The 21,855-nt window shown below is 32.9% G+C and overlaps 1 protein-coding gene across 3 annotated transcripts in view; it reads left to right on the top strand.

Moving 5' to 3' along the window:
- Positions 1 to 21,855, top strand: part of LOC118183418 (A disintegrin and metalloproteinase with thrombospondin motifs like) — a 348,669-nt gene that overhangs the window by 159,326 nt on the left and 167,488 nt on the right. For all 3 annotated transcript variants that reach the window (XM_085814080.1, XM_085814076.1, XM_085814075.1), the window contains exon 2: positions 8,074 to 8,295. In XM_085814080.1, coding sequence (XP_085670206.1) covers positions 8,203 to 8,295 — 93 coding nt within the window. In that variant the 5' untranslated portion in view covers positions 8,074 to 8,202. The remainder of the gene's footprint in view (positions 1 to 8,073; positions 8,296 to 21,855) is intronic.

The raw sequence follows: 21,855 nt of genomic DNA, 5'->3' as shown, positions 1-21,855 counted from the left end.
TTTTTTAAATTTCTAAAAGCGCTTGTCTTCAAATTATGTTCACAATTGTATTTAATCTAAAATACTACCTTAACCCTCAAATTCAAATGTTTAGTGTTGTATGACTTGAAAGCTTTAAAATTGGTTTAAATATATTTTTCTGATGCATAAAAGTACTACTAAACATTATAACTCATATTCTCGACACTCCATGTCTTATGAATATTAATTTGAATTATTAAAATAATTAAAACTAAAGAAATTTTTTAATTATTTCGTAAGACTTTCACTTGTGTAATTCTCAGTTACTGTAGAAAGCGACGTATCTTAAGAACTAGTTAGCGAATAATCCGTAGCTAGTAGTAAGTTCGTGTGACAGGAAACAACAAGATATAAGGGTAGCTAACCCTTTATTATTCCAATAAGATTTAACAAAACTCCGTCTTGGAGTGTACAATCAAAGCCGACACTTGGGCTTAAACTCAAGAGACAAAATATTAAACTAAAACTAAGATTAAAGAAATATAGCCGAAGCTATCAAAATGCTACTTTAGTTGGCCCCTTAACTTTATTTGACTACGAAGCTTATCAAGGGCCTGAGTACGGCCGAGCGTAATAATAGCGTTGAGAGAGAGAGTGGCCGAAAGGCAGACGCGCGTAAGTCAGGAACTCTGATTCTCTCCGACTCTGTAACTTCGTGGTTTAAATACCGCTCCTCCTCATTAAATATTGAGCAAGATTCCAAAACTACGTTCTGGCCGGAAGTAGTAAGTTGAAGTTAAGAATTTGACAGGAAAGGAACTTTAACTTGAAATTTAACTGTTAATATAGTTAACATAATCCTTACAATTTATATAAAGTTCTTTTATGAATGTGTAACATGTGTTCCAGCTAATTTTAATTAGAAAGACCTCCACGAAGGCATCCCTTCATTTAGGCAGATAATCCTAGAGGAGTGCTTTGTCATAATCAAATAAACCAACTAAACCAAACCCTTTTATTATTCAGATAGGTTTTATTTTCGAAATAAATTTCATTATAATTATAAAGGAAATAATGCTTGAACTACCATGCTCATTGCTATCAAAATCATTCACGTCATATTTTTCTAGCCTTACTCAATTATTGTGAGATCTCTAAAACCGATTCTTGCACGCAATAAGCCATTTTAAAAAGAAAAGTATGATAAATATATTAAATATTATGCCATTTTATTTATATATTACGCTTGAGAGAAACATAACTTCAAATATATTTCTTGCATGTTCAGTCTTTTAGCTCTCTAAAAATGTATTATTTATTTATTATTACAATATGTTGACCAAATAAATAAATTATACAAAATGCATTATTTATTTATTTTGGTCAGCATTATATGACTTAAATAAACAAAAAATATTTTTATTGATTACATATATGTATCTAAACTCAATTTTATTAAAAATATTCAGACGTATAAGGAAACTGCGAAAGCCTTACATCCCTACTGAAAAATTTGATATTTACTGACATTTACGAAAAACTACTAACAACCCTTTTCAACTTTTAGTATAAAATAATTTAAAAAATATATATATAAAATTTTTAAAAAACAAAATAGTAAATACAAAATAACACTTAAAAATTTAGAAATGGTTCAAAGTATAACGATCGTCCGTAAAGGGCTCCTTAAAAATTTAATATGGTTTATTAGCAGAGAATCCAAGTGAAATAGCAAAACAATTTATATTATAGATGAATATGCCTTAAGACTAACATGGAAATGTTATACATCTTTTAACTGTTTGAAAACAGATAAGTTATATAATATATTTCTATAACAATATTTAATTAGTTATCCCACGATATAAACGCATTTTTATTTAACTGAATAAGATTCAAAAGTAAAACAAAAATATTCTTAAGAACTGCATCTGTTGCTTGTTTGTTCTTCAGAAGCAGACAGATTAAATTTGAAAGGTCTTGTATTTTGCCAAATGTAAGACCTTATATTTTGCCGTCAAATCGTATATTTTACCGATTAGCAACAGACTTAAAAAGACATAACACATTAAAATGAAATAACGAAAAATGTTTTGAGATTAATAGCTCTTTTGGGGTAAAAATTTATGCAGCTTTTTTTTTTTTTCCTACTTAAAATTTGACACTCAAAGGTAATTTTTCACAAACTAAGTATTCTATTTATTTTATCCTAAAATTATTTAAAATTCTTTAGTAACAAATCTTGTAAGATATTACGATCTAACAAAACAAAATCCATTCGAAAATCGCAGTTACTGAAATTTTAACAATTCAATTCAAGTAATCACTCCTGAAATTTATTTGTATGCTTGTTGAAATTGTTTACATCATTTGTTTTCGCTAAACTTTTATCTCTTAGCCCACCGGCGATCTAGCAGATAAGACTGCTGCACACTTTAGCTTAAATTCTTTTTCCTAAATGTGAAGTGAATTCGAGTTAGTTTTCCTTAGAAAGTCTTCCATAAAGGCATACGATCTCTTGAACGGATAGCCTAGCATGCTTTACTATCATTTAATAAATCCTAATCTTTACAGCTAAGCTTCTTAAATTTTTTATATATTAGGTTCAGATGCTTATTTTTTATGCATTGGGTATTTTTTATGGACTGGGTTTAGGTTCAGTGTTCAGTCTACCGACACGCTTTTTGATCTGATTTAGGAAAAAGAATAAGATTTCTGCTGTCCTCTTTATTTATCGTATCTTTTTTTTCTATTTATTATACTGCAAGAGAAGTCTGTATGTCATATTTAAGTATCACATTAACACAAAAATTTTTATTAATAGTTATAATTGAACTTTAATAAAATTATCATATCGATATCTTTTAGTAAATTTGTAAGATACACGAAGATAAACTGCTAAAATTCTTTTACTGACGTCTTAGAATTTTAGAAAATAAAGGTCTTTTTTATTATTGCAAAAAATCACATTCAAGCATTATATCCTTTTAGTTTTGATTTTCTTTATGATTAAGTATGAGACATCAAGTGAATTATATAAATTAGTATCAATGTATTCTAACTAATTTTCTAGATACTAAAATGAGCAATTTACTAAAAGTATTAAATATTTATGTGTTATACTCAACAAAGTATTATTTTTAAATTATAAACGTGCGTCTTCAATGTGAGTAATTAAAACTTTTTTTTAAAAAACGGCTGGGCAAAGTGCCCAGAGAAGAGTAAAGCCGCTACAAGATACGGAACAGGTGGCCGTTTCACTATGGAAGCACCTAATAAGTGACAACCGTTGCCTGCTATGAAGAGACTGACAGTTACAACCATGTCTTAACCGCGATTCGAACCCGGGCCTATCGCTACTGCAGTCAGGGTCCCTAACCACTCTACCGCCTGAGCGGGAACTGATTAAAACTTTCATTAAACATTCCAAAACTATATTCTAAAATGCAACACATTGTGACAGTTGGTTTAAATAGGCAAGACGTTCCTTAAAATAGAGTAATGTTTAAGCCTCCTAAAAACCCCGAAGAAAGTAATATTCTTTCTTTATAGATTTTAAGAACGTTTAATCGAATTCATAACTATTATAAAAATTCAATAACTAATCCATATCAATAGAATCAAATAAAGCTACATGGATTAAATTCTAATAATTATTCATTACCGTTAATTTACTATCTTCGTAGTATAATGAAGTATAACATTGTTCGTTAGCCATCGCATGGATGACAACTTGGGGAATACTAAGAAATCCATTTTAAGACACAGCCTTGGATACTCCTCGTTACAAAAGATTAATTACCAATAAATTTCGTGAATATCTTGCTTCATTTCCAAGGTAATTCCCCTTGACCTAATCGTAAGGTCAAAGCGAATGATAAACATCTCATGAATTAAAACAAAAAGCAAATTTCCCGCAATATAACGGCAGTTATATTGCGGGAAACACATAACCTGTTCGGATTTTAATTTTTGATTTATTGTTCTTATTAAGCTTTACTTTAAGGACAATGTTGTTTTAATGAGGAATTATTTAACGAATAACTTTAAGTTGTAAAATATACTTCATTGTAATATTACTAACAAAAGAAAAAACCAACGTGATATCAGTGCAACGTGATGAGTTACTTCATGAATGAAGCGTGTTTCCGCAACGTGATGCAATTCTTCATGAAGCATGTTGACGATCTGGCACGGCTATAAAAATAGAAAAGATGTCGCTTGTTTAATACCCTGCATGTAGAAGATAACAGAATTAAATTTGACAACTTATCTCATCAGTTTTTGAGTCTCAGATTACATTTTAAATTACTATAACCGTAATTTAAGGTGTAATAGCCTGAGGTATGAAGATTAAATTAGGTGAATAACTTGAAGGAAATCATGACCTTGGTTAAATTGTTGATTAATTCATTATAGCAAGTTCTGCAAAGGTTATCTACCTTAGCAGAGATACTTTCTGGAGATACCTTGAAGGAAATTAAAAAAATAAAGCAATCAAATCAACAACCCTGTATTCAGCGTAGATTTTGTAAAATTCCAATCGATTTCGAGGGAAAAACGTGTCTCCCTTCATCAGGAGCAAAAAATTTTGCAAAAGCGAGAAAGACCTCCAGTGGAACGGTGTAGCGCCAGGGTATCTGGGTTATCGTGAACCCTACCCTTTGTACAATAGGTACGCTGTTGCGAATTATATCAAAGCAATAACTACAGTTAACATAGATCAAATGAGTATATACATAAGATTTACTTTTATATATATATACAAAAAGCGAGAAAGCGAATGTCGAGCATATTTATACCCTACAGTCCGATAGCGCCAGTGGAAGAGCCGATAGCGCCATCTGTCGGCAGAAATAGTAACGAAAAATGAAGGGTTAAGTTTGTAGAATTTTAAAGGCATTAGGCAAGACTGGATTGGAAATATAGTCATTGACTAAACAGGATAAATTTTTGTGAATGTGAAAATCTTCAAGAAAATCCAAATCCCTAATAAAACCAGCTTTCTGGATAATTTTAGCAGATTTAAAATCAAAATTGTGATTGAATTTCCAACTATGATTAGCTAGTTCGATATTCGACATTCGCTTTCTCGCTTTTGCTCCTGATGAAGGGGAACACGTTTTGCCCTCGAAATCGATTGGGGTTTTAAAAAATCTACGCCGAATACAAAATGGTCGATTTGCCTGTTTTATTCTCCACGTCGGCGTGCTCTTACGTCTTCATACCTTGTAGGGTTTGTTTATGTTAATTAACCAGTTATTTTATGTTCTGAACCTGTACTTTCACTTCTCTTTTTCCGTTTTTCTACCAGAATACAAATTATCTCACGCGTATTTAAGTGAGGGTTTGAGATTGTGTAGATAGAGCGTTTTCTGGCTGCTGAAGGCCACGTTATTGGTTTGCTGTTCTACAATGAGAGTTCCTGTCTTCGGCGTTGTTTTATTCTTGCGAATAGCTCTTTAACGCCGGTGTAAGCTTAAGAGCCAACTTTTGGGTTTAAATTTCTCTTTGTAACCTTTGCTTAATAAATACTTATATTCAGTTTAAAATTTAAATTCTACTATGAATTCTCGCCATAACTGACGGCTGATTTGTAAGCACCAGATGTGCCTAAACAAACGGGCCTTTTACACCCTTCTTACGTTTCTGTTTTCAACTTAGACATAGCGACAAGTCGCTTATAATCTTACTGAAGATTTTCCACAAGTTGCATATAGTAAAAGGCATATTCCTTACAACCTTTGAAACGTGAACTGACTGTTATTCACGAGGTTTATCTTGAAAATGCATCTGAGAAAAACTGCCTTTGAATTACTAGCCAGACATTTTTCTTTTTTTTTTTTTTTAATTTCATGGGAATCATGATTTTATTTACCTGTTTTTAGAAAGACTAATTAAATGCTATTTCTTCTCAACTTGAATTAAAATTTGGTAATGCTATAAATTTCATTATTCATTTACTTGAAGTAGAGAAATAAATTAGCTATTATTCTTTTATTCTTGTTAAATATTTCATCATGTAGCTCATTAATCACTTATATAGATCCAAAGGATAATTCGCATACATTTCTTTTATTTATAGTAAATAATGTTAAACCATAAACATTAAGTCGATTTTACAAAAGCGGAAATGTTTGTTCGAATGATTGTACATAGTTCCGAATCCTTCTATTCAGCATCCAGAAAACTCATAGTACATATCATGATCGGCAATATTAAATTGATTTACGCTGCTTTAACACAGGTATAACAAGCACACAAAACATTTAAAAAAGCCCATTTGGGCGTAATATAAATTCTAAAAACTTTCAGAATTTTTTTTTCTTGTAGAGACATTAGGATTTTTTTGGAAGTAAGAGATATTGAAAAATTAGCAACGCTTTCGCCGGAATCGAACCACGGACCTCTCAATGACACGCTGAGCGTGCAGACCACTACACCACGAAGACTCGCTAAGAAGGCGGGAAAAATACCTTATTTTTTTTTTTTTTTTTGAAAAAAGTTTTTAAAATTTTAAGTATTGTCTTAAGAAAGGTAAAAGAATGTATAATCTCGTACATTTTTAGAGCTTTTAAAATAAAGCTGATTCTCAAATAAAGTAATGAACAATATTATACACAATTTTAAGGCTTATAAAACAATATTAATTCTCAGTTTGCGAGATTACATATGCTTCTTATGTCGTTACAACTGAAGCAACTGAAGCAACTAAAGCAGAAGTTACGTTCAACAACAGACTGAAGCAGAAATTACATCCAATTCTCTGACTAAAGGAAAGTAGGAGCTGGGAATTCTGCTAATTTTTGACAACAGGAGACATATACACGCTCGAATGAGCAGCAATAGCAGGCAGTTCGAAATGCGTTTAAAAAACGAAACCGTGCTATGGTAGCAACAATTCATTAAAAACATGTACTTTACGAAGATAAAACATGAAGTACAGAAATCTATTTTATGTTATCCAAAATCCTTTATTTTTAATTATCTAATTATCAAATGAATTAGGTTTTTGCTTTGTTTACAGACTGAAACTAAACGTTAAAAAATGGTCAATATTTTTTTTTTTTTTTTTTTTTTTTTTTTTTTTTTTTTTTTTTTTGCCATGCTTTGAGAAAATAAGCATTGATTTAAATGTGCAAAATGACTTAAATTAGCAAAATGACTTAAATTAACAAAATGTGCACATTAATTTTTTTTTACTTCGTCAAAACTAAAATTTCGACAGTAAATGTTATCAAATATTATTTCAGAATGTCTTTCCGTTTAAAGTTTTAAATCTGAGCTTCTTAGAGAAAGATTAGAGTTATGGCACCTATTTCGTTCAAACTCTGTTGTCTACTACAAAATATGTGAAATAAATAAGAACAAAAACAATCTTCTTCTCTTTTTTCTATTTTTTTAGTCAAATACAGCAAAACCCTTACAGACTGTGGGCTAAAACTATGGATGCCTTCATGGAAGAGTTTCTAAGGGTTTGGTTTCATCTGATTACGGCAAGCATCGAGAGCTATCTGTCTAAGTAGAGGGGTGCCTTCGTGGAGGACTCCTAAGGAAAACTGACTCATACATTCGTTACACATGGGGAAAACCACGAAACCCCTATGCAGGCATTCACGTTACACATGAAGGAAATTACGAAAACGCTCCTGTGGCCGACACTTTTGACACGTGAATCAGCCGCACCAGTATCAGAGTTTAACTACTCCGGAGTGCTCGAGTTTAACCGCTGAGTACTGGTAGTTCCATTCAAATTCGAACCCAGGCGAACCACTGGCTGCGTAGGGGTTTTCCTACTTTCCGCTATATATAACGTGAATATGAGCCAGTTGCTTTAAAACGTCTTCCATTAAGGCATCCCATCCCTTAGCATATATCTTTTGCTTTTAAGTAACCTAATCTAATCGAACATGGGTCGAGAGTGCTAGTGTGGACAAAACTACTACCAACATGAAATTTATATTTCATTTGTGCTGAATTCTACGTTACATTGATTTATTTCTTTGTTACAGAATTCATGCAGGCATTTATATTGCAATTGAGTTTATTGCTAACATGGCGATATTATATATTCAACAGCAATGTATTCTAATGGTCTCATATTTTTTTCAGGTTGCTTTTCGAGGCTATCGTGCCATTTTGGAGTTGTGGTATCCAAACCGCCAGAACGGATTCCTCGAGCTGTAAGGGGCGTTCTTTGCCTTTCCTTTCCTCCTTCCCCAGATCTCAACCCCTGGTCCAATGCCTCTCCTCCTTCCTATCTGGGTATTCACCACCGCATTGGCATTGTTATGGGCAGACAGCGGACTCTCATCGCCACTCAACAACCCTCAGGTAAGTAACTCCAAGATTTAATACTTGAGCATTTAATTACACAATATTTCCAACTTATAGTTACGTGAAATGCATAATGATTTTTAATAAATCCAAACGAAGTTGCAAAGGCCTGAAGAACATCGACTAGAACTCAAACCCATGACCCCGTTTTCGCATGGTTACATATTCCACACCTGAACTGCTAAAGCTAGGAAACGAGATCTGGATAACATACTCTAAATCATGATTTCTAGTGGAGCAATATTTAGATATAAAATGCTTCATTTAGTTTCTCTTCTACCTGGCTACTGTTTGAAACATTTTTGTGCATCTCAAAAGAATATATTAGTTGCGGTAGATTGTAAAAAACTCAAAGCTTGATTGGATATGCCCCAGGCAAATTCATAAGGAGTGTCAATACAAGATAAGTAGAAGTTTCCTGTTCCTCTAGGTTTGCGATTTTTGTTGACATTAATATGAGTTGTAGCATAAAAAATGTAAATAATGTTGCTATTATTATTTAAAATAATAATAAATCTACTTAATGATAGATGCGGAGCAATAATTGTTAATAATTGTCAAGGAATAGGTATCCACATTAATCGTCAACTGAACTGAACTGAACATAAACCAGTAAATATATGTTTTGAAACATTTGGCAAGTCACGAACTGTAATGCTATTGCTTTCTATCCAGTTTAAACTTAAATAAGATTACTAATAAATTAAGTAAAACTGATAATTCTTTCTAAACATTCGTTTTTGATGTAAACTGAAAACACTAAATTATTAAAAGATATTTTCCCCTTAATTATATCACATAATTATTTTCTTGCTTAAATTTTGTTCAATATTTCTAATTCACGAGCTACATGTCTGCAACAAAACTTGTGTATTAAGCTGTTGGCTTTATAAACATTTATTCGGTGACAATTTTCAAAGAAATCTCATAAAATTAAATGGCGCACTAAAAGTACTTTGATAATTTCACGTTAAGCCTTGAAAAAGGCGCAAGTTAGTAGTGGAACTCGAATGTCATTTTAAGAGAAAATTTGAAATAATTCTTATAATTCAGGAAATATTAAAATTTTTAAAGAAAATAATCAAAACAAGAAATCTGAGCACAACAAGATCATATACAAAACGTTTTACAAAAAAATGTGTTTTAAATCGGTCTTACGTTTTGTGTTTGTTTATCTCGCCTTAAAAAAGACTGTGAATTAATTCAAAACGAGAAAATTTAAGTTCCACATCTTCAGCTGAATATTTTTATTATCTTGTAGTAATATATGAGAAGAACTTTCTGCCGGACAAAAAAACATAAGCTGCAACTGTCTACTTACAACAAGATTTTGCACAGCGGTTCAGATGTTTCTAGTACTGACATATGACTAACGTCACCTACATACATTTAATAAAATAATAATAAAAAAAATCTGCAATGTTTCAGATTTTAAATTACGTCCAAAGAGGCGTTTTTTAACATTTTGTGTGTTACCTTTCTTTATTAAATATCATGTTCCTCGCACTTAAACCATAAGATCCAGTGCAACAGCAATATCGCAAAATAGTTTTAAAACGAGCATATCTTTAGAATTTCCGATACAGAGACTCACGCGCTGGAGATAAAAATGTTTTTTCTGCACAACGTTGCCATTGCTCGCTTTGAAATCCTTGAGTTTGTTAATCAAAAATTCGTCAAAGTTTTAAAAAATAGGAAATCGATCAAATTTCAAATTTCAAATTTGGTCTTCCACATGCTCATATTCGTTGGAGGATTACGTTATTCAAAATTCGATGACTCTATGTACCGTTGTTTTATCACAATACGAGAAATATACATACATTTATACAGATTTTTCATTATTTAATTTCTTCAAATATAATGCAGGACTCTAAAATTTTGTGGCAACAGTTTGAAAAGTGAACCGACATTTATGAGTCCGACGCAAAATGCCAAAACGAAACTAATAGTCCTTCGGGATTCAAATCCCTTTGGACTAATAATAAAAAGAACATATTCGGAAGTCATGCTACTTTGAACCTACATCCGTTTTGGGGATATCCCATGATTCAACTTTCTCCCGCATCACGCATTGCTGGAAAACTGTGAAGAATCATTTCCTTCCTTGTCAATACGGATCAGTTTTCTCATTTTCTTTTGAGATCATCAAATGAAAATTTATGATGATATACTCCGTCACTGAAGTCTAGATTATGTATCTGCTAGCTCTTTATTTTTATGTAAATATGTTCAATAAATCACGCTTCACAAGGAACTGTAAATGGAATTTTTTAATGACTGCTTGACATGAATTTGGAACCAGTTTTCTGTTCCGTCAGGCATATTTCAGACACCGATTCTTGTTCGGCCACCTGGATGTGGCAAAGAGAAAGTGCAAAGATTGTTTTTGAAATAATGGGGCTATCATGGGGCAGCTGAGGGCTGTAATTTAGGTAGTTCTAGATTTATGAGATGGTATTTCAATATCCTACTTCACAAGGAATAAAAGGTTATCCACTAAATTTTTCATAATTCGGAATAATTTCTCTCTGCTTTGATTCTTTTCGATAGGCCATGGTCAACAATATACTTAAATTTTCTCTTTTCTAATTATCAATCAATTGTAATTTTTTTGCCAATACTTAATAACTGTTTAGGATTATTATAATTTCAAGAATTTTTGGACCAAGTAGGAAGCGGGGAAAATATTTAAAAACTTTGCATTTCCTCTTTCCTGCGAATGAAGTATTTGAATTCCTGTTGTATCATATACACACATGTATATTCACATGAAGAATATATTCGGAAAATGTACACACATATCATATACACACATGTATATGGAAAATACTTCTCCGCATATTCCAACATAGGCTATGTTATTTCATATAACAGGTGCATTCAGTTCATTCAATCAAATTTAAGATTTTTGGTCTGATAGGCTTGTCAATTCTCACTAAGCTTCAATTATTTAACGGCTTTCACTAAGGCGACAGTGAAGTTTTCACTTAGTTTTCAGTGGTGCCTACCAATGTATGTTCATTTATATTATAACTGATAGCTGAGCTTCCGTAACACAAATTTTTCAAGATCTTTTCCTATGGCTGGAGACAGGCACGGTAGGCCATAGATGTAGTATGATTTTACCTTATTTCAAAAATAAAGCATTGATTGTCTTCAGGCTCCAGAGGTCCCTCAATAACGCATTTATAAGCTGTGGATATGCAGAATAAAGCACCTTGATGACAGCATGCTCATCTATTTAGAGATTTTGAAATAACAGTATTTTTCATTCCTATTTACGCTGATCTCCCTGGACGCTGAAGACTGAGAAATGACCCGAATTCGATCCTATGCAAAAGGGTTAGCTGCATCATTGTTTTCCTTGGTTTTTCCCATGTGCAATGTGAGTATGTGCCAGTTTCCTTCAGAAAATCCTCCACGAAAGCATCCCTTTCCTTAGACAGGTAGCCCTCATGTGCTTTTCCATATTCAGCAAATCTAATTATTATTATTACTATTTACGGTCTTTATAAACTTCCGAATTCTAATATAGCTTTAGAGCGTAATATTAAACATAACGTACAGACGATTATGCAAATATTCAGTATATCAGTTTGTCCTAATTTCCTCATCTGCTTCCTTACTGCTAGATTTCATCTAATGATTATTACCAATACACTGTTTACATATTAAATTATTATACAGAGACAGGGAAACGCACTTCAGATATTAAGTATTGCTAGACTTACGGCTATAGTGCTATATCATAAAAACCGTTTTTACAGTACTTCAGTATGCACTTTCAAAAAAGTGCTGTAATAATGAATACTTTGCTGTCAAACCTTTAGACTCTTAATTTATTTGCAGGTAAAAGAAGCAAATGTACACTGCAAAAAAAAAAAAAAAAAAAAAGGGGGGGGGGACAGTTCTATATCTCCCGTTCTACTGGGCCGATTGTCGAAATTCAAATTGCATTTTTCATGTCTCGAAAGCGTAACTTAGGATATGTATTAGATTTATAAATAGCATTGTTCTAATATAGGTATTTTGACACAAAATGGGACGTTTTCGGAAGTAACATACCAATGTTTTTCCCATATTTTGATTCTTCTACTCATATTGTCATAACGTGTGTTTCTCTTGATTTGCTTTGGAAACATGGGAGGCCCTGAATAAGAACAGGAAGCTTACTCAAGCTATGTTCAAGATTTGTGTATAACAGACGACCCAAGCAGGAAGGGTATACGAAACCCTTTATTTTCAATACTTTACAGGCACTTCCGAACTTCGGAATACAGAGACCAACTACTTGTGGTCTGAACGTAAGAATATAAAACTACTAACTAAAACTCTAACTAAAAGCTAACTTTGAATTAGTATACAAATGCCTAGCACTAAGACTGGCCTTTATTTAAAAAGGGTACGTATGTAGTACGCCGAGCTGCTGAAACTACAATACGTTTGCAAATATCAAGAGGGCTAAACCTCTGGCCTTAAAGGGCAACCAGCAACCGAGTGAAAACTCGTAAAACTGCAGTGGCAAGTGTCTTCCTTCCTTAGCCACAACTTAATACTTGGGCGTTAGCAAGACAATTTGCATAAACAAGTTAAAGCATTTAATTCTGTCCAGAAGTAGAAAATAAGAAGTGATAGTACAGTTTTAAAATAAAATAAACGTTAGTAAAACTTAGGATCCTTACAATATTATGTCTAAATATTAAATTTTGTAAAATTGTTTCGAAATTTTAAGAGAAATTCAAAAATTTAATTTGGCGAAATTTTTTCAGTTTGCGCCAAGAATGATTTGCTTGGCGAACTTCTAAATATATGGCAACCTATTTTCCTTTCCCTTTCATTGTGCAGGAGGGGGAAAAAGTCACCCCGTTCCTACCTTTTTGCATTGTCCATGAGAGGAAAAAGATTCACTTCGTTCCTACTTTCAAATAATTTTAACAAAGTGCCTAAACCACATTTGATATTATTATCGCTTTCAACAAATATAAGCAAATTTCAAAACGCGCCAATATATAAATTCACATATATCCTTCGGAAATTTTGTATAAAAAAAACCTCTAATTTTTGCAGGTATACTTAGAAATAAATTTACTTTAAGATGATGGCAAAAATGTTTTAAATTATAATTAAAAAATTTTTTTCGAAAAATTTATAAAACTTATTTTAAAATACAAATTTTAAAAATCAATCATAAAAAACGGACGAATGTTATTTAGAATGAACCTAAATTTCGAAATATGAAAGGAAGAATTAAATAAGTTTAATAAAAAAAAAGAGATAATAAATATATACCAAACTCAATTAACATTGAGGAGCTAAAATTTTGAGAGCTAATTTTTGAAAAATTACTCTTGCGATTTTTACAAAACTTGGCAGTTTGGCGTAATTTGAGTCGTAGAATTGAAATACGGAAAAAACTGGCATGTCATTTCAGAAAACAATCTGATTTTGTGTCAAAATACCTATATTAGAACAATGCTATATATAAATCTGATACATATCCTAAGTCGCGCTTTCGGGAGCTGAAAAGCGTAATTTGAATTTCGTCAATCGGCAAAGTAGAACGGAACATATACAACTATCCCATTCTTTTAATTTTTTTTTCCGAAGTGTACATAAATTTCGAATGCTGTGTATGAAATGTAAATTAAATAAAATTATATTCTATAAAAACAATTAATCATTTCGTGTCAGAAACATGAAGATTCGGTTCTTCCACTTGTTTGTCTGAACGTGTTAATACACTCACATCACGAAAGAATAGAGAAAATGGTGCAATAATTTCTTACAAATTTCTCTCAATAGACTAAACCAAAAGGTTGAGGTAAAAACTTCATGTATAGAGTATTCCTATTGTCTTATTTTATCTAATGAGTTAAACTGCATGAACTTGCATTTTCTTTTTTTGCGTGTTTACCGTCTTTCATGGACAAAAAATCATTACTCATGAACAATGTCCGAAGACAGAGATATACTATTCTCTACCAAATTGACTAAAAGAATATCGACATTGGACATAATAATTTATCTGCAGTTCTTTTCAGAAGAGACAATGTATAAACTTGAAACCTGATACAATATAACATTTCTAAACATTTAAAAGCTAAGCTTCAAAGTCACTGCGATCAGATCATATATACTGAAATATAATGTGCCATAAAAACAAAAATGCGGTATTGTCCAAAATATGGTATGTGACAAGAGTTTTGATTTCAACTTTATACATGCTTTCAGCAAATAAAACGCATTTGTTTCGGGAAACATTTAACCTTAAATCTGCCATCATTTCTTATAACTAAGGCCTCATTCCAAATTCAAGGTTCTGTATTATACGACCGAGTCGTGCTTTATCCAAATGACCAATGTCATATATTTGCATACAACCAGTAATAAGGCACCTTCATTGCGTTTGCGTTAGCACGATGAACGTTACTTCAGGGAATAAAACGGTTTTAGGGTTATTGTTCTCTGGCACCCTTTTGTTTTCTTCAGTCATTAGTGACTCTGCGATGGAAAATTGTCCATGAAGTCAGTAGCAGACACGAGACACAATGAATACTCACAAGGGCAAAAGAAAGTAGGTAATCTTAAAAGTTTTGGAGCAGAAATTCTTACGGAAGCGGTTTCATTTCCTAATATAAACTGAACGATTTAAATCAGCTTTTGAATGTCACCAAAGTTAGGAAACAGCAAAAGGAAAGAAGTTTTTGTAAAGGATTAATAGCATTATACCATCGTATATAATTTTTTAAATGTTCATTATGTTTGAAAAAAAGAACAATCCTGTTTTTGAATATACATAAAAATTAATATAAACCCTGCATAACTAGTTATACGGTTTATAGGTTATAAAAATATTGTTACGAAATGTCCCGCGGTGAGATGGCTTACCCGCAGAGCAGTTTTAGGGTTACCGTAAAATGGCAAGGGAAGGTAGGGTTCCCACATTTGGCGAGAAATCGCCCATTTGGCGACATTTGGTGACAAAATTGGTGATATGCCATGGACGGATGGAGAACCTTCTGGAACGAATTCTTACCGGTTTAGAACAGAATGTTTTCGAACACAAGCCGAAAACTATATAAACCCTGCTGGTCCGCAGTCAGTTAGTGTGTGTGCCTCGTCTAGCGAGCCAATAGTCAGTCATTGAGCGAGTGTCTCGAAGTCTAGCGCCGAGTGCATCGAGAGAATCTTTTAGTGCATCGCGAATTAGTGCATCGCCGAGTTTTGTCTTACACTGTGCTGAGTCGAGAGCTATACTTTTGTGTATCGTCGAGTGCATCGCGAGGAGAGTCTTGAGAACCGAAAAGTCGGGAGCTGTGCTCTGTTGTAGCGTGGAGAGTCTCGAGAGTACGTGGAGTTCCGAGAACGACCATCCAGAGTCGTGAGCTGTACTCTGTTGCTTTGCAGTGAAGCTGTCTCCACCGTTATTGCCTGACAGTGTGAAGGATGTGTCGCTGAACGTGTCAGCTTATTTATAACAGTTCGACGACTGTAAAAGTGATTTTGGAGCTGTCCTGATTAATATTGGCTAAATAAAGTGTGTTTCGATACTTCAAGAAGTGTCGTCGTTATTCACTGCAAATCTACGAAACTCGTACGAACGTGAAAGAAGAAAATAACGTAACAACTGGTGTTAGAAGAAAAGAAAAACGTTACAGTATATATATAATATATATTTTTATTTATAGGTTATAAGAAATATGATTAGTATGATGGTTTATAGGCTATAAACCGTACTTCATCTCCCAAAATTCTCCATTTTGGAGTTATTCTCAATGATTTGGTTAATTGATTAAGGAAAAGCACACAAAGACAATCTAAGGAAGGATGCTTTCGTAGAGAATTTTGTGTGGGAAACTAGTTACTATTTACGTTACACATGGTGAAAACTATGAGAATCCCATTAAATCACCACTTCTCATAGGATTTGGACCTAGATTGAACTAGTCGTGTTCGCTGGTTTTATACGCTCGGACGCTGACGGTGTTTAAATTTACTAATAGTAATTAGTAATATTACTACATTATTAGTAATATTATTAATAGTAATTAGTTTTTATACATAATTAGCAGAATTTTAATGGAGCGTTGTAAAGACGTATGGAAAATTTTGGTATTTTCCATCAGTAAAGCATAAACACAAATAAATTATATATGAACGCACATTCTTAATTTTACCTGGAATAATTAGCATTTCACAAAAAATGAATAAACAGTTTTTGCGTATGGCAGACTTATATAAATTTTATGTTTTAATTGAGAAGTATGATTAGTATAGACATTTATGCATTTTAGATTCAAATTAAACACAATTATCATATTAGTTTTCTTAATTACCACAACGCCTCTTGTTCTTTTAGTAATTGTTATTAATCGTTTTGTAAATGATTCAAGGATTCACTAGCGATCCTTATTGACGGTAGAGATAGTGAAACTGGTTTTCCATAACTAATGACTGGGAGTTGTGGAAACAAATAGCAATAATATTAAAACAGAAAATAGTAAAAATCATTCAAGAGAGATTAGAAATATGAATAACCTCATCTGAATATTTTTAAATCAAAATACTTCATTTTATTCAAAACATTTATTAAATCAGTTTAACTAATATTGAAAACGTAAAAATAAACCACCAATATATGCCCCCCCCAAAGCTTAAACTGGAGTAGATTTTTCCTATAAAATTTAGTTATATCTAAGTTATTTTGGTCTAGTTTTATGCATTACATTGCTGTATTCTCCTTTATAAATGCTCTTCATTTCCTAGCTTCTGAATTAGTAACAGCAGATATCGGCGTATTGGATTATATGTAAAAGTCAATGCACATGTGCTCCAATTCATAATATTAAAAATTTGCTGTTTCTGCGCAAAAACAAGCAATTCAGCCAGCAGGCAAGAAGGCAGATTTTTCGGTGCACAAAATTGAAAGTTTACTTTTCGTCCCACTCGGCAAAAAGACACTGAAATTGCTGCAGAAACTGATTTATTTGATATTCTACTAAGAATTTCAAATCTAAACATATGGCGGCTTCATTAGGCTTAGTAGTATTTAAACAACTTTCAAATAACTGGTTACTCAACAGCTATTGCATGCTGTTGCAATAGCTGTTGAGTAACCAATTAACTAAATGAATAAAAACCTTAACCGGAACATAAGAACAACCTAATTCAGTCACTTTTAAAGCAAAAAATACCCAATTTACCAACATATAAGAAAAAAATTTTGAGCTCTTCGAGTTGAGTAACAGAGAGAAATATATATATATATATATATGTGTGTGTGTGTGTGTGTGTGTGTGTGTGATGTACCAGCTTTTGTCCGGAATAAATAGATTGGTGAAGAATCATAGCCGTAGTTGAAGCTCAATGTATCAGACAATAAGTTTAAAAAACAGGATCCATTTATTATTATTCAGGAGAAATAGCAGTTACAAAAAATCAGATTTCGGGAGTAAATAAAAAAGAACTACTAATAACTTTTTGTATGAAGCTTACTGCATCGTTACATTAAAGAAAAGACCCTGATATTCCTTTGCGAGTCCTTTTATAGCCTCTGGAAAGGCGGAGCTACCAAGAAATGACGTCAGCCATTCCAGTTCGCTTTAAATATCTCCAGAACATTCTATAACTGTACGTGTAGAAAAGGCGGGAAAACAACTTGACTACAGTTCTGTGGATTTAATTCCACGTACTTGCAAATAAGGGAACGTCGCCATTAAAATGAAAAGAACATACAGTTATAATTTTAAGTGTATTCTTGACTATGGAATTTTATTATTACATATATATATGTATATTTATTTATATACACTTTTGCAGCCGATTTGAACCAAAAAAGAAGGTGCACAGCTACATGTATAACATATAGCTGTGTTATATACAAAAGTTCAACAATCTGAGGCTACTCGTTTTTGAGTTAGGTGAGATACATACATATATACGTACAGACATCACGAAAAAATCTCTTGTGAATACATTTTATAGTCCATTTTGGGAAAAGAGTCCTTTATTCTGTCCTTACGTACAGATGTCACACAAAAATATCCTTAAATTGCATTCGATAGAAGTCAAAATGGATATTTTCGTTCAAATATGATACCCGAAATTTTTTACGATTACAATACTTCCTTTACTTCGTACAAGGAAGAAAAAATGCAATTAATTAATGATACATATTGTAGAGATCTTATATTATTTCGGAAGCAGGAGAGAGGAAAAATGAGCAACGGCCTAGCCGGAAATAGAACCACGGACCTCTGGAATACGCGCCTAGCGTGCTGAAAAACACACTGCGAAGGCATGCGAAGAAGGCGGGAGAAATACCTTTCATACTCCGCCCCCTTTTAAAGGGTGACTGGAGTTTTTAGGGGACCCAATCGCCATATCCTGGGTGTGGAGAATCATCATCCACCACCCTTTTAGTTCGGGCATCGTTGTAGAGACATTAGGTTATTTCGAAGCAGGGGAGATCAAAAAATAGCAACGCCTTCGCCAGGAATCGAACCACGGCCCTCTGGAATACGCTCCCAGCGTGCTGACCACTGCACTAGGAAGGCATGTTAAGAAGGCGGGAGAAATACCTTACAATATAAGTAAAAACATTAAATATGTTTACAGAATTACATTAGGTAATTTTTAATTATCTAAATATTCAGAAGATACTATATAACATTCCCATATTAGTCTAAAAGCATGTTTATGTAATGTTTCGCTGTTCCATCTAAGCTCTTTCTAACAGTAATTTCTGCTGATAAACCATACTAAACTTTAAAACAGCCCTTTTAGCTTTAAATGACTAACTTTAAAACAGCGATTATTAAAATATGAAGCCTTTCATTTTTATTATTATTATTGGCGAAGACCTTTGAGATTTTTTCTTAAAACTACCTATATTGTAGCTTGAAAAGTTTTTTGCATCGTGCATAGTTAGTCATATGCAATTAAAATACCTTGCATAAATTTTATTCCATACAATTCTTTTTAAATAGCTGGTAGAAGAATTCCATGCATATAAAAATACTTTATGTATCTATATTAGTTAATGTACTCTGAAATAGCATAAAGTATCAGATTTCCTATTCCGGTTAAAGGGGATGGCTACTTAGGTGTTTTGACGATTTTTTTTCGGGTATAAAGTGAATATGAGACGATTTCCTTTCGAATGCCCTCTATGGAGGCCTTTCTTCCTTAGGCTTATATCCTTGCATGCTTTGTCATAATCAATTACACAATAATATTGAATTTTCTCTGAAATGCTTATAATTACCACACAATTTTTAATAACCATTTTCGGGAAAAAATATTTTAATTGTACTTTTTAATGCACCTTGAAGAATTGTTAGTAACTAGTAACGTTAAAAAAAAAGTGTTCTTCAGTTGCGGTCTTTACCATGCTTTAAGGAATTTTTATGAAACACTTTCATACAGCTTAAAGCTTCGTCACAGCTTGAAGACTTTAAGAAAGCAAATTCAAGCACAAATTAAGTAGAATATTACAAAATAGATATATTTTATTTTGCAAGAGTATACGTAGTATGCAAACTGTTATAGATGAAAGATTTAAATGATGACAACTGGCGATAACACATATGTGCAATACCGTGAAGAAGCCATTTCAGAATTTGACATATGTGTTTGCTGGGCTCTGTGATGCGAGTAATATGTTCGGTAAAACCGACTGACATTTGAATTTTGCAGTGTGTGACCGTAAGGAAGGAAAGCTGAGATATTCGATCTGAGTGACACACTTTCCCATGCTTTTGGCTGAGCTTTATACTGGTTCACTCCTGTAAATAAATTTTGTTTCTCTTGGAAGTGCTTTTCAGTACAGGGATGTTTAAAGAAAAAAGGGATTTTGAAGCTGTTACCAAGTTGAAGACATAATAAAATGTTTATGAAATAAATTAAGCAAATGAAAGTGAGAACTTTTTCCTTTGATTATATGTCTTATAAAAATACAACAAAATATATAGACAAAATTGCTTTCGGTTTTCATTTCGAATGCAATTTCAAATTTAAAAAAAACGAATTATGTTTTATGTATTTCATTTTATTTAAAACGAAATACGCTTTTCTTCATTAAAGTTCGCTTTACAGTATTTCCATATCATGAAAAAACTTGCATTTATACTCTCATCGTTTAACAATAGAAATCGAATGGATTTTCATTTAAAAAATGAAAAGTGAAAACATCGAACAACGTTTGTTTTATCCTGTGATCAATCCCCACCCGGGTGTCGACGCAGAAAAACCTATGAAGCTACAGGCTAAGATCTATACCTAGGCAATCTCGGCCATTGGGGGTATAAAATCACGAACTCGGGGGTTGCTTTTGGTTTTCGTTTTGTTGCACCGTAATCCTTTCTGCTTACTATTACTGTTTATCTTTCATAGTGCACCATAACGCCTCCTTTGTCACGGCCATCATCTCTAAACTTTCTAACGTACTCGCTTTCTTCTCAAATTACGAAAGACATTGAACGATACATTTGTCATTTCTTTTTATATGAAATGTAATTTTATCACACCGTTCTAATTTTTAATTCTAATTTTAGTTTCTATTTGTTAGTCAGTTTGACAGCATAGGCGTTACCGCCCAGACGGTATAGTGGTTAGGGGAGCCTACTGCGTACCGAAGGGCCAGGTCCGAATCCCGGAGAAGATATGGATGTTTGTAAATGTATAGTGTCTTTGCAGCAAAGGGGCACTCTAAATATATAATGAACCGAAAGTCCCTTCTTGTAGTTTGGTGGTAGGGGGATGGGAAACCCTCGGATACCCCCTTCTGCGGGGTGCTCTTTCTCAAAATTGGGGTGGAAGTAGAAGTCCAACATCCTTCAGGCTCTGGCAACCATTGCTCCATGAAAATACATGGAAAAGACAACAACAACAGCAGTAGTAGCAGCATAGGCATTTCTGGGGAGATTTAAGAGAAACTTGAAATGTTTCCCATACAATACCTTCCCTTTACCTCACATCGGCTAATGAAAAATATTCTTTAAAGGTTAGTAAAGCCAGGGAATCTGTCATGCCTTTTCCGTTACAATGATATATTTAATATTTGTTTGTCATAAACAGCAATAGCCTGCGGACTAAATACAATTAAAGCACATTTAGTAATGAAATCAAAGCATTTTAAACATCTACTGTATTTCTAATCATTTAACAACGAAATAAAAGCTCAGTAAGGTTTCAAATAACACAAATTCATGGACTTTACCGTAAAATCGAAGAGTGAGAAATTGCATAAAATTATGTATGTATGTAATGATTGTGGAACAGTTCATGGTCAAAGTCTGATTCAGTCTATTATGGAGGGGGTTGTATTCTATTTTCTTTTATTATTGATGTTATGCCTCTCATTGTGAGAGCAGGAAGAAAATGAGCACGATACTGTATTTGCGTCTATATATTTCACTACTCTCGGGCATATTTACTTCCTTGTACGAAGTAAAGGAAGCATTGTAATCACGAAAAATTCCGGGTACCGTATTTCAAAAAAATATCCATTTTGACAGATATCGAATGCAATCTAACCTGTTTTTGCGTGCCATC

The sequence above is a fragment of the Stegodyphus dumicola genome, chromosome 1 (assembly GCF_044657685.1).
Source record: "Stegodyphus dumicola isolate Sdum_Otavi_A_Nest chromosome 1, ASM4465768v1".
NCBI classification, from domain to species: Eukaryota; Metazoa; Arthropoda; class Arachnida; order Araneae; family Eresidae; genus Stegodyphus; species Stegodyphus dumicola.
Note: the sequence above shows the minus strand (reverse complement) of the source record. Positions and strands in the feature narration are given on the sequence as shown.